The 14,030-nt window shown below is 41.3% G+C and overlaps 1 protein-coding gene across 2 annotated transcripts in view; it reads right to left on the minus strand.

Moving 5' to 3' along the window:
• Nucleotides 1-298: 298 nt before the first annotated feature.
• The window catches only part of SMAD9 (SMAD family member 9), a 75,149-nt gene continuing 61,417 nt past the window's right edge, over nucleotides 299-14,030 (minus strand). For both annotated transcript variants that reach the window (XM_034936591.3, XM_034936587.3), the window contains 2 exons: nucleotides 8,886-9,142; nucleotides 299-4,273 (listed from right to left, as the gene is read on the minus strand). In XM_034936591.3, coding sequence (XP_034792482.1) covers nucleotides 4,130-4,273; nucleotides 8,886-9,142 — 401 coding nt within the window. In that variant the 3' untranslated portion in view covers nucleotides 299-4,129. The remainder of the gene's footprint in view (nucleotides 4,274-8,885; nucleotides 9,143-14,030) is intronic.

Genomic DNA, 14,030 nt, shown 5'->3' on the forward strand with positions numbered 1-14,030 from the left:
CAAAAGTGCTCATTCTTTCCTATATACTGCAATATCACATATTTGCTACTATCCAGAAAAAGGTTCTACATATATCCTTTCTAAAGTTACTGTGAAGTATCTTCAAGATCTATACTTCATGACGGTTATTCTAAGGTGTTTAATTCAAAACCACTACCTAATTTCTCTATAGCATGTGGAATTTAACATCCCATTTTCAAAATAGAAGAATGGTTTAAAATTAATTGACTTAAGGAGCTGCAGACCCACATACAGTGAATCTTCTATGAGGTTTACAGGAAAAATGAGCCAAAAGACATGTAAGTACAGTATTCTTTATTATAAACAATCAGATAACAGTATAAGTGTGCATTTGATGGATAACCAAAGCCAAGTTATTATAATAGAAAGCATGACTTCACTCCAATAGAAAGTTTCTTTGTTGTTGTTAATCTGTTTTACATTAATTTGAATTTAACATATGCTAGGATCACCTAAACTTGTCATACAGTTCTGCTATTAAAATCGTAACACGGAAAGACAAAATGTGAAATGCATGTTATATTTTGCTTTATTTGTTGAATATATATGTGTGTGTGTGTATATATATATATATATATATATATACACTAAATATTTGGGACACATTCAAAGTTAAGCAGGTGCTTACAGTCTATCAAGTGATATTTATGAAATGTTTCTGTTGCTGTTTTGTTGCTGTTATGGGAACATCCATCTCCTTAGAAGACAATAAAAAAGAGGATTCTAAATGCTAGGTGGTTGGCTAACTTCTCCTGATTTATACTGAGTGTAAAACAAAACAAAACAAAGGTATATGTGTTAAGTAGTGACATCTTTATAGTTCCAAAGCACTCGCAGCTATTAAAATATCATCTAGCTAAAACAAACTTTTCACAATTTTTTAACAGAAAAATAATAAACCAACAACAAAAACTGATCAATGTTCTGGGTCTTGTGAGCAGACCGAAATGTTACTACAGTGTTCTCTATTGTGTGATCTTTGTCCGTGGCAACCTTAAATGTGTGCTGCAGTGCTGATGTATTTATAGGCTTAGCATGTCTGCTTTATTAGTTATCCTGGAAAGAATGCTATTCAGTTTTTTTTTTATTGTCTACATCAAGGAATGAATGCTAAATGAGCCCATTTAGCAGCCTGAAATCAAATACTGCATTTATTTTTTGAAACTCTTGGTAGCAAAAGAAAAAGCTGATTAAAATATGATTGTGTTACAATGACTAAAGGGTTAACTTCTCATTAATTCTAAATTCTTCAAAATGTACAAGCATCATAATAAAGGCTTTTGATGAGACATGACTGGTGATGATCATATGTGCCAATTTAATAATTTATTTGTCACAGAAAATTCAGATTCACTGCAGTATTGTGTTCTGGCTTCCCAAAGCTGCAGGGAAATACAAGTTTTTTGTTTCTTGATTTTTGTTTAGAGACAGGGTGTCACTTTGTCGCCCAGGCTAGAATGAAGTTGTATGATCATAGTTCACTACAGCCCCAAACTCCTGGGCTCAGATGATCCTCCCGCCTTGGCCTCCCAAAGTGCTGGGACTACAGGAATGAGCCACTGCATCCAGATTTTTTTTGTTGTTTTTAATATCATTTATGAGCCACCAGTTTAGATTAATTCTGTAAAGGTGTAAGATTACCAGAGGAAGCCGGGCGCGGTGGCTCATGCCTGTAATCCCAGCACTTTGGGAGGCTGAGGCGGGCGGATCACGAGGTCAAGAGATAGAGACCATTCTGGCTACCATGGTGAAACCCTGTCTCTACTAAAAATATAAAAATTAGCTGGGCGTAGTAGCCTGTAGTCCCAACTACTTGGGAGGCTGAGGCAGGAGAATCACTCGAACCCGGGAGGCAGAGGTTGCAGTGAGCCAAGATCACGCCACTGAACTCTGGCCTGGTGACACAGCGAGACTCCATCTCAAAAAAAAAAAAAAGATTACCAGAGGATAAGTTAGATAGCTGGTAGAGAGATCACGAAAGCTATGTTTGATCTCTGGAGCAAAAACTGTGTTGAAGTTCTCCCATGGAATGGTTCCCATACGAGATTCACCATATTAATGCCTTTTCCAAGAAAAGGGGAGATGGAGAATTATTGGAAAACAGGGAAGAAGGGGAGGAAAAAAAACAACTTTGAGACATGGAAGAAAAGTAGCATTTATACAAGGAATCCATTACCTGACTTTGCAGAAGAGTAAGGAAATAATTTCAAAACAGAGATAAGAAATCAATCACATTCTTTCAAGCAAAAGATAGATTGCATTATTTTGTTTTGTTTTAAAAGTTCTGAAACATGAAGATGTCTGTACAAACAGATTCACTATTAGATTCTCGGCTCCATGAGGGCTGGGACTGTCTCTTATTTACATTTGATTCTACAGTACCTAACATTGTACCTGATACCCATAGGTAGGTGCACAATACATAGTTGATGAACCAATAAACTACAGATTTTTCTATACACTACATGGGCCATATATTACATTTTTCAATGTAAAATGTAATAATTCTTTTCTATTGTGTATATATGAAAGTTTCTATTAGCTAACACTAGTAATTATAAGAGGTGACAGTAGTAGCTCAATCATATGTCTTTCTCACATGATCATTTCTACCTTGAATACAATTTAATTAGAAAAACTACTATGTGCACTAATGCTAGAAAGAGTTGAGATAAAATGTATAAATGAAGAAACATCTTGGATTACTGAAGTGCTGTCTGTTACAAGCATAACTGCCATCTTAAATTGTACATTTTTAAAGAGGGTGTGAAATATTTTTCCAAGCAATGCAGTGTTTAGTGCATGGCAAGTATATATATGAAAGTACCTAGAAATTTGGGGGATTTTCCTCCCTCATCTAAAGTAAAATAAGAACAGGTTTTTAATATTGTGTATATTTTTAAAAGATGTCTTATTATTCAGTACCACTGTTCCCCAGAAATTGCAGATGATTATGAAATTATTATCACTTTCCTTGGGAATTTATTTCCAGGTTAGATAATCACTAGAGACACTAGGTTAATTAACTCATTGATCCAATAATGTGTCTAGATTTTCTCAAAGTCTTTACTGTTGCTTTAGTAATCTGCAAAGAGTTAATATTTGCCAAGAGGCAGGAAAACGTGGCAAAAGAGTGCCCTTCCCAGGAGACTGGAACGTGGGAAATGAGAAAGTGTAAGTCGACGTGTGATGCTTTTCTCCAACCTTTGGTTTCACCTGCTTCTTGACACAGGACTGAAACACAAGCTATTCTGGCATGCTGCGCAGACTCAAAGTTTGCAGGACTGCCTGACACAAACAACCAGCACGACAGGAACCTGGTCTCCTCTGTGGAAAGCAGGAGTCTCCCTGGGTGGCTCTTGGACCAAGTTCTGGTCTTATCTTGTAATCTGGGAAACAGCATTTCATGCTATTTTCATATTTATTTTCCCATATTAGACTCTGTTTTTACAGTGGTAGACTGAGGGAACATGACTTTTGGCTTCACAGTTTTTTTTCTTTTCCGATCACAGTTTGTTTAAAATGTACCACTGAATATAAGCACAGGAGCCCAGCTATAGGTATGTCAACCTTAGAAATAAAGTTTCTATGGCCTATCTCATTAATTCATTGTACAAGTTTGTTGTTTTTTTTTTCTTGCCAACAGCACTAAAAGTGACATCATTTAAACTGTAGGGGTTTCACTGCTTTGTTTCATCTGAGTGATATTTGCTCTAGTGCTGCTAATACCTGACTTTTGCTGTATAAACAGTTTCAATGTTTCTGTGAGGCCACACAACATGCTTTATAATGACACGGCTGACTAAAGCTGCCTTTTATTCTGCTAACACCCTTCAAATACTGTTGACAATATTGCCTCTCAATTTGTTTCCTCCCACAAAATCTGCCGCTTATATCACAGGCACCAAAGGCCTGCTTTTCCAATTGCACTGTACTGGCATCAGGTTAACTAGAAAGCACAAAACAAATGGTGATTAAAAAAAATAAGAACAGTATACATTCTATGTATTTACACGTTTTTAGAAACTTCAGTTGCAAATCTGAAATGATACAAGCCACTCCCTGCAATAGCCTCTATCCTATGGAAATGCAGCTTAAGACATGACTGTTAAGACACTGAAGAAATGGGGTTATGTGGAGAGCCCATCTGAGTCAGAACTTTGTCCAGCCACTGCAGTGGCCCATGAAGATGAATCTCAATCCAGCAGGGGGTGCTGGTGACATCCTGGCGATGATACTCAGCGCCCCAACCCTGAAAAACAAGAAAGGAGCTGAGTGATGGTGCCACACTTACACTCAGCCTCCAGAGCCCCAGGCAGAGCTCAGCGAGGCACAGAGCCCACCCCCCAGCGTAGCTCCTGAGACCTGAGAGGGAGAGAACATGGCCTCTACCTTCCTGTAAACACAGGTCAACTCTCACACCAACCAGATGCTTTCAGATGAATCCAAATCAGTGCATTCCCTCAGGGTTCACAACTGAATACTCGGATCTAGAGAGGTTCTGGCACTCCAGTCACACGGGAAGCACTAAAAAATCATTTTCCCTTCCACAAAGGAAGAAACTTGACCTTTTGTTCACCCCTTCATGCCCAGGACAGCATCTTGCACAAAATGGTTACTGCAGACCAGTGACTGGACCTGAAAGTGGTAAAGACAGAACTGGAAGGTGCTCTTGGTTTTTCAGGGCTCATTATCAAAGCTTGCTTGTTCTCTCTCTCTCTCTCTCTCTCTCTCTCTCTCTCTAGTTCACGTGGCAATTTCCCTTTTATCACCAAAGGAGAGACAGTAAAAATTTTTTTTAAAAAATTTGCATATTTTTCTCTATATGTTATATATCAATGAAAGGATATTTAAAAATGAAGGGAGATCACAGCCAAGTAAATCAGTTCTGTGACTGGGAGCAGTGATTCTCTGTAGAGTTTTTTAAAACTTGGATTTCAACACAACCATGCTGCCTGATCACATTTTACTTTCATGACTGAGAACCTCAAGTGAACCTGTGATGTCCCTGGCAGTCACAACCCACCCCCCCAGTCCCTTTTCTCATGTCCCCCTCCTAGGTGATCGCTCCTCCCCACTAAAACCTCCAACCCCTTTTTCCCTGTCCATACCTGCAACTGATATTTATTTTGTAATTTAATGAGAAAAATGAATACATCAGAAATAAGGGTTTCCATAGGACCTGCATCCACATACTTGGCCTTTCTACCTCTTACTACAGATTAATTATTTGTGTTTCCAAATAAGCTGGTCCACCCATTTATGCACTCTCAGACCTGCCTTCCCAGAGACATCATTCCAGCAAATCTTCCCTTTCTCTCCTGCAATCTTTTGCGTCTACTATATCATTCCCGTCAACATTTGAACACACTGAAATGTCTTCCACCTTCAAGATACTTCTCCACCCCCCACCAGCTACTGCCCTATGTTTTTATCCCCCTTCTGGCAAAAACCCTCAGAAGAGTCATCCATACTAGCCGTCTCAATTTGTCTCCTTCCATTCTCTCTTAAATCCATTCTGATCATCATTTCACCCCAGCCGCCAACAAAACTTTTCTTGTCAAGATCAAAAAAGGCCTTCATATTGTTAAAATGAATGATCAGCTCTCAGCCTTTGTGTTATGTGGGCAGCATTTGATTTAGTTCATCACATCCCCTCATCAATGCACTGTCTTTTCTCAGCTTCCAAAGCACCACACTTCTTGGTCTTATTACTACCTCACTGGTTGGTCTTTCTCAGTTTTCTTTGCTGATTCTGTCCCTTCTGTCCCATCTTTAAATGTTGAAGTGTCCCAGGGCTCAGTCCTAGAGCCCCCTTTCTTATTTATTTAATTTTTTTGAGATGGAGTCTGGCTCTGTCACCCAGGCTGGAGTGCAATGGTGCGATCTCAGCTCACTGCAACCTCTGCCTCCAAGGTTCAAGCGATTCTCCTGCCTCAGCCTCCCAAGTGCTGAGATTACAGGCACGCGCCACCACGCCTGGCTAATTTTTGTATTTTTAGTAGAGATGGGGTTTTGCCATGTTGGCCAGGCTAGTCTTGAACTCCTGACCTCAAGCAATCCACCCACCTTAGCCTCCCAAAGTGCTGGGATTACAGGCATGAGCCACCATGCCCGGCTCTTCTCAGTTTAAACTCAAACCTTTGGTGTTCTCATCCAGACTTAGGGAGTTAAATACGGTCCCTTTGCAGACAATTCCCAAATTTGTATTTCAAGCCCAAACCTCTCTCCCCGAATCCAGACTCTTACATTGAACTGGCTACTCAGCAACTCCACTTGAATGCAACAGACATCTCAATTACACCTGCGTCTTCTCCATCTTGATTGAAGGCAACTAACTTCATCTTCCTCTTTTTCTCCCACGCCTGATCTGCCTTCACAATTCAGAAGCCTTCCACTTCTCACAGCTGTACTGGATCCCTCCAGGTGGGGGCGACTCTCACCTGAATATTACAATAGCCTCCTAAGTGGTTTCCCTACTTGCAACCTTGCCTGTATAATATCTATCCTCCACACAGCAGGCAGGGCGATCCTTTAAGAATAGAAGTTAGATCATGAAAATGCTCTGCTCTGATCCCTGCAAAAGCTCGCCACCTCCTTACAGTCACCGCTGAACTCGTAGCAGAGGTTCAGGAGGCCTTGCTATGGTTCCCTGCGGCTGCTCTCATCTCACTTCCCCTGCTCATTAGGCCCCAGCCACACTGGCCTGCCTGCTCTTCAGAGTTTCCAGGTGTATGCTGTTGCCTTGCTCTTCCCTCTGCTTCTGCTCTTCCTCCAGGGGTCCCTGGGCCTAGCTCCATGTCTCCTTCCAGTCTCTGCTGACCTGTCACCTTTTCAGTGAGGCCCACCCTGATGTGCAGATGACTCCACTGCCCCCGTGCTCCAATTCCCTTCACCCTGCCCCCCAGACTTTCTCTTTCCATCCTTCTTCTGTGTTTTGGCTGTTGTTTATTATCCATCTCTCCTTCCTAGAACATTGGTTCCCTGAGGGCAGAGATCTGTGAGTAAACATTGGCATGTCCCACGTGCCTGGCCTGCACATGGCAGGTGCTCAATAAACATTTGTTGACTAAGTCCTAGAATCAGTAAAAATCAGAGCTGAAAGAAACCTTAAAGAGATCTGATCCATCAGCCCAGTGGTAGCTACAGCTGCTCATCTCAAATGTTAAAAAAAATGATCTATAGTTATATTTACTATGTATTTATTTTTAAAGTTCCTGCAGTATTAGGAACAGTTTGTCTTCTGTGTCAATTGTGTAGCTTTATGAATGTAAATGCTGCCTATCTGAGAAATGTATCTAGTTATTAGGAAAATCAGATTTCTATATAAGCTTATATTTAATTAGAGTGAAATAATTACCTATGAGATATTGGCATTTCATCCTAATTTTAAAAACACAGACCCGGAAAAAAAAAACTGTATGATTCAAATGATGCCCTCTGCCGTTTCTAAAGCAACAGAACATTTGAAAAGATTTCAAAGTTATTTGTTAATGTAACTTTATAATATATGCTTTCAAAACACTAAATTTGAATGAAACTGCTTTGCCACCATGAAAGAGAAATAATTTCAAGCAGCTGTTTTTTAAAATTGGAAACTATATTGTTCTTACTTTTTAAATAATTACTAAAATGATAATAAAAACATAATTTGAGTATAGAAAAATTATTTGTCATGGTAATTTTAAAGTGCTATAAAATTTACTTTGAAAAAAATGCCTGGAACAAGCCATGCTGATTCCTTGGACGGAATCATGGCAGTATGAAAACTGTCACACATACCCCGATACTTTGATAAGCCCAGATTTTGAAATACTAGACTCATTTGCGAGTACTTTGCAACAGATAAAATAGCAGGTGATGAAACTGAAGGCTTTCACTTCCATATACAAACCCAGTTGTCTTTCCTTCCCACTAAGAAACTTCTTTGGTTCTCCAGCCTTCATAGCAACCTTAATAAGATTCGATATGAGAAATTCAACAAATATTCATCAACAGAACATATACTGCTCTCTGAATTAATCACACCCGCCTCATGTTTCTATTCCAAATTGTTTATACCTTTATAACACTACTTAGTTTATTATCTTGTATTAGAACCAACCCTGCCTATTTTTGTAGCTTATTCATAAATATTATCTCCTCCATGTGCCTGTATGCTTTCTAAGAGTAAGGAGAGTATCTTACTGAATTCAGATAAATTCACCAACATTCACTGAGTGATAACAGTGCTTGGCAATTGGAAGGATGAAAAAATCTCTGTTGCACTAGTCCTGTAAAATTACTGTTGTTACTTTATCATCTGCATTAAAAACAATCAGATAGCCACCTTGTTTTTCCTCAAAAGAAATGTGTAACAATTTTCATATAATTGCTAAACAAGACAGTTTATACTCAAAGAGGAACTCCTCCTAAAAACAATAGAATTTAAAAAAATTGGTTTTGGGCCGGGCGCGGTGGCTCACGCCTGTAATCCCAGCACTTTGGGAGGCCAAGGTGGGCGGATCACAAGGTCAGGAGTTCAAGACCACTCTGGCCAATATGGTGAAACCCTGTCTCTACTAAAAATACAGAAATCAGCCAAGCGTGGTGGTGCGTGCCTGTAATCCCAGCTACCCGGGAGGCTGAGGTAGGAAAATCGCTTGAACCCGGGAGGCGGAGGTTGCAGTGAGCCAAGATCATGCCACTGCACTCCAGCCTGTGTGACAGAGTGAAACTCCGTCTCAAAAAAAAAAAAAAAAACAATAAAAAATTGGTTTTGTCTATCTGAATTGACTGCAGAACTGCCTGCCACATCAGTCAGGGTGCTTTTTTGTTTTGTTTTTCACTGAACATTTTATAATGTGATAGCAAGCACTCCTTACCTTAACAAAACTCATCCGGATAGTACACATCTTGGTCAGTTCATACACGACTTCAAAGCCGTGGTGAACTGACTGGGCCAGGAGCTGAGCGAAGAGCTGGTTGTTGAAGACCTTGAGGCTGCAGCCGCTGGGGATCTTGCAGACGGTAGCTGGGTGGAAGCCGTGTTGATAGTTGCAGTTCCGGCTCTGCACAAAGATGCTGCTGTCACTCACACACTCAGCATACACCTCTCCCCCGACGTAGTACAAGTGCACACCTGCAGACACAAAAACACAGCCTTCCTTCACATGCCCTTTCATAGCGTGCCTCTCCCACTGATTCCTGAAACCCTAGGAGATGTGACTCTCCCGTCAGGTTGTCAGATCACTGATCAGATGAATGAGATGTGTGACCTAAATGCCACTTAGTTTAATTATAATCTGTGCTTTTTCCACAAATCCATTTAAAAGTGGATTGCAGCTGGGCGCGGTGGCTCACGCCTGTAATCCCAGCACTTTGGAAGACCGACGTGGGCAGATCATTTGAGGTCGGGAGTTCAAGACTAGCCTGGCCAACACAGTGAAACCCCTTCTCTACTAAAAATACAAAAATTAACCAGGCATGGTGGTGGGCACCTGTAATCCCAGCTACTCGGGAGGCTCAGGCAGGAGAATTGCTTGAACCTGGGAGGCAGAGGTTGCAGTGAGCCAAGGTAGTGCCACTGAACTCCAGCCTGGGTGACAGAGCAAGATGTCATCTCAAAAAAATAAATAAATAAAAATAAAAAAATAAAAGTGGATTGCAACCCATGTTAACAATCACTCCCAAGAACCAGTCAGTAAGGTCTCATATACTATTCCTCCCATCATTCCTGTTTATTTGTTCCAAAAATTAGGTTTTATAATATTAGAAATGAAGTGAATATATCACACAAAAAAATCAAGTAATCCTTCATGTACATACACAAATTTTTTTTTTTTTTTTTGAGACGGAGTCTCGCTCTGTCGCCTAGGCTGGAGTGCAGTGGCACGATTTCAGCTCACTGCAACCTCTGCCTCCCGGGCTCAGGTGATTCTCCTGTCTCAGCCTCCTGAGTAGCTAGGATTACAGGTGCCCGCCAACACAGCTGGCTAATTTTTGTTTTTTAGTAGAGACGGGGTTTCACCATGTTGGCCAGGCCAGGCTAGTCTCAAACTCCCAACCTCAAGTAATCCACCCGCCTCGGCTTCCCAAAGTGCTGGGATTACAGGCATGAGCCACCGCACCCAGCCCACAAATTTTAAAATTTAAAACTGGACACAGTTAATATCATGAAAATGTAACTTAAGTGCACATATTAAACCTACCTCAGAGGAAACAATAAAAGACACTTAAAAAAATTACCAATACTTATAAATCTGTTTCTCTTAACAAATACCTCAGAGATCTATTTCAATTAAGTTTGTCATCCACTAATATAAATCATATAAATAATGTCTATTTTTATTTGTGAAGTGAAATTTCTACATTTTCAGATACAGTAATATAAAAACTCATAAGCAAAATATAGCCTATATCACTTTATCTAATATTCTTGGAATTAAAGTTCAAAAGAGCATCTTGAGGCTGGGTGCTCACACCTGCAATCCCAGCACTTTAGGAGGTCAAGGTAGGTGAATCACTTGAGATCAGGAGCTCAAGTCTGGCCTGGCCAACATGGTGAAACCCTGTCTCTACTAAAAAATACAAAAATTAAGTGGACATGGGGACACACGCTTGTAATCCCAGCTACTTGGGAGGCGGAGGCTGCAGTGAGCGAAGATCACGCCACTACTGCACTCCAGACTGGGCGACTGAGTGAGAGTCCATCTCAAAAAAAAAAAAAAAAAAAGAAAAGAAAAGCATCCTGAGAATGTTGCTGCTCATGCTAATTTCCATTCCAAATTAAATTTTAGTTGATCCTTTCCCTCTAAATGTCTGGGTTTGAGATTTAATATAAATGTATAGCAAGGGACTGATGTTAGAAAAAAATGAAGAAATTCTAGTCTAGTGAATATTAAATATCAGAACAATTTTACTCCCACTTTTGATGGGGAAAAAAAGTCTCCAGCACTAGAAGTCAATGTGATTATACATATGATCACTATGCAGTTATAAGGTGTTTGTAGAAACAATCCAGAATATACTTATATATTTGGGGTCTAATTGTGAAACTTTTAAAGAACAGAACTCACAGCTTCCAGGGCTGCTCAGGGCCTCGTGTGCATGACTCTGAATCTAGGAAACGTTACTGACATAGCTGCTGGGAGTTTCTTTGTCAGGTCCTAAGTAGCACTTGAGGCAGTTCTGCATTATATGTGATTACATCCCACCATATTTATTGTTTCCTTTTCCCTTAATAAAATTTTAGAAAAGAACAATTTTGAGTAGTATGTATCCCACCCACATCACTCTGAAGAAACTGAGCCAGGGTCGCACAGCTAAAGCACAGCCCTGGATATCCAGTCCACGACTGTCCTGTCACTGCCTCTCCTCTTCCTCAGTCAGAGACTGGCTCCCCTTCTCTGCTTCCCTCAGCCTTCCTCTCCCTCCTCTATCTCATCGCTGTTACCCACTCTCCTGAATGGCCTTGGGCCCTAACCCCAGGGCCTAGGCGGTGGTGCCAGGGGGCAGAAGGATGGTCCTAACTGGCTGGGAGAGTTACTTGGCTGGACCCTCACGATCATAAAGAGAACCCCAGGCCAGGGCAAAATGCAAACACCGCCTCTTACAACAACCCCTGTGGGCTCCAAAGGGGAAAGACCTGCCTTGTGAGGATGGGCGGAGGTTTTTTCAAGAGGGAAAGCAGGTGAAGGAGCCAGAGTGGAGCTGCTAAGGATTTAGTTGGTATGTGAATTGAATGACCTTCAAATATGTAATCCTCTCAAAACCTATTACATAAGATAAATACGATTTTTTTGTTATCTGAGTCTGTTATCTATCTTTAGGGGTTGGTTTTCAATCCTGTTCAGGTCATCTGCAACCACAGTCCACTTTGGCAAAGCTACCAATGCAGAGAAGAGCCTGGGCAGGTAGGCAGTCATCCAGCATCCAGAGAGAGAAGAGCAGAGCCAATGGGACCAGCATGCGGAGCCCGCCCAGAAACACCAGAAAAGGGTGGAACCCAGCCTCAGGGTGAGGGAGGCCAGATTCTGGCTAGAGACACCAGCATCTGAGGAGGAGTCAAGTAGGCCAACAATGTTATTTGCATCCATTTGGTAGGCCAGAATAGTAGCTTTAAACGCTAGTGTCAGATTCAAGATCACCACAGAGTAGAGCAGTGGTTCTTAAACCTGAGCTTGCACTAAGACCACTTGCAGGACTTATTAAAACAGATCACTACTTCAGCAGGTCCAGGGTGAGGCCGGGTGACCTGCACTTTTTTTTTTTTTTTTGAGATGGAGTTACCCTCTTGTCGCCCAGGCTGGAGTTGGGGTGGCGCGATCTCGGCTCACTGCAACCTCTGCCTCCCGGGTTCAAGCGATTCTCCTGCCTCAGCCTCCCGAGTAGCTGGGATTACAGGCGCCTGCCACCACACCTGGCTAATTTTTTGTATTTTTAGTAGAGATGGTGTTTTGCCATGTTGGGCAGGCTGGTCTCGAACTCCTGACCTCAGGTGATCCACCTGCCTCGGCCTCCCAAAGTGCTGAGATTACAGGCATGAGCCACCATGCTTAGCCAGTGATATTCCTTTAAAACGGTACAGGAAAAGCATGAACATGTGCAGATTTTACTGCAGCCTACATTCTGACAGTTCTGTATGAAATGCTTAAAAGAGACATCACACCTGTTACTGTTGCAATCAAATATGCCATTAATATGTTCATTATTGTAATTTAGTAGCATTAGAAGTGGAAGGAAAAGCTAGTGTTACAATCCTGCAGCCTGTTCTAACTCCTAGCAATAAGGAATAAATGCCCCAAAGGAAGTACTGCCTGAGATCATAAAGAGAACGCTGGCAATGCGGCCCTCAAGCAAGTTCCACCCACATCTTGGGCTCTGTATCTGCTTGGGCTGTGTCTTTCTTTATCTGAACTTTCCATTTGTGTGTGACTGCCACCCACTTTTTATGAGATCAGGGAGTGTGGAGTCCTGTGTTGTGGTTAATGAGGACTAGAAGAACCTTGGGTTTAATTTGGGTTTGCTGGGTGGAACTACAAAAGTGTGTCCCCTTTTAATCCTCTTCTTTTGCCTTGAATGACAGGAAATGACTGGGAAGAGGGCAGGTTGGGCAGGCTGGTGAGAGTGTGCCAATCTCTGGAACCTACTAACAGAGGAAGAAGTCAGTGTCCCAAAGTAGAAGGAAGGTGCAGGGATGCCCTCCTTACTGGGAGGGAGGCAAAAAGATCACCATAAAAGGCAGAGTGTCCTGCACAGAAGATGCAGAAGCCTCTCCACTCCTCTTAGGACAAAACCTAAACGTCCCAACACAAGCACAACGCCTCCTCTCGAGTTTGTAATTAATCTTCCCCTTGCCTTTGTTGCCTTTTCCTCTGCACAGCTATTTTAGAAGCTTTAAGAAAAAATATATATTTCTGAGTGTAATAATGGTATTATTTCTTATATAGTTAGATATAAACTCCAGTAGATGGGAAAAAGGATATGAAGCATGAGATTTGCTCTAAAATATTCTAGCAAAAATACTATAGAGCGATAGATGAAAAAGAATGGCACAGAATGTGAATCTTTATTGAAGCCAGAGATATTAAGATGAAGACTCATTATATTCCCCTCTCTGTTTTCCTATTTGAAATTTCCCACAATAAAAAAGTTTTAATGGGTGGTAAAAAAAAATACTAATAATATAAAAATACATTTTTCCAGATCCACACCATGGCCTAGGTCAGAGGATGGAGGCAGGTCTTCCAGAGGACTGTGCCTACCGTTGCGCACTGCACAACCACTGCAAACCAGGGTTTGCCTCCTAGTCTTCAGAGCTTTGTGTAATTATTACAATCCTTTCCCAGCAGATGGCAGTAATTTCTCTTGAGGAAGAGGCACCTTTTCCTAACTCACACAAAGTCACCTCTGGGCTGATAGCAAGGCTGGTCCTCCAAGACTGCCCCTGATGACCAAGTTTCTCAGGACAACACGATAAACAAGCTTGTTTGGGTCCAACTGTACTACACGGCATGTCCCATACTGTC

The sequence above is a fragment of the Pan paniscus genome, chromosome 14 (genome assembly GCF_029289425.2).
Source record: "Pan paniscus chromosome 14, NHGRI_mPanPan1-v2.0_pri, whole genome shotgun sequence".
NCBI classification, from domain to species: domain Eukaryota; kingdom Metazoa; phylum Chordata; class Mammalia; order Primates; family Hominidae; genus Pan; species Pan paniscus.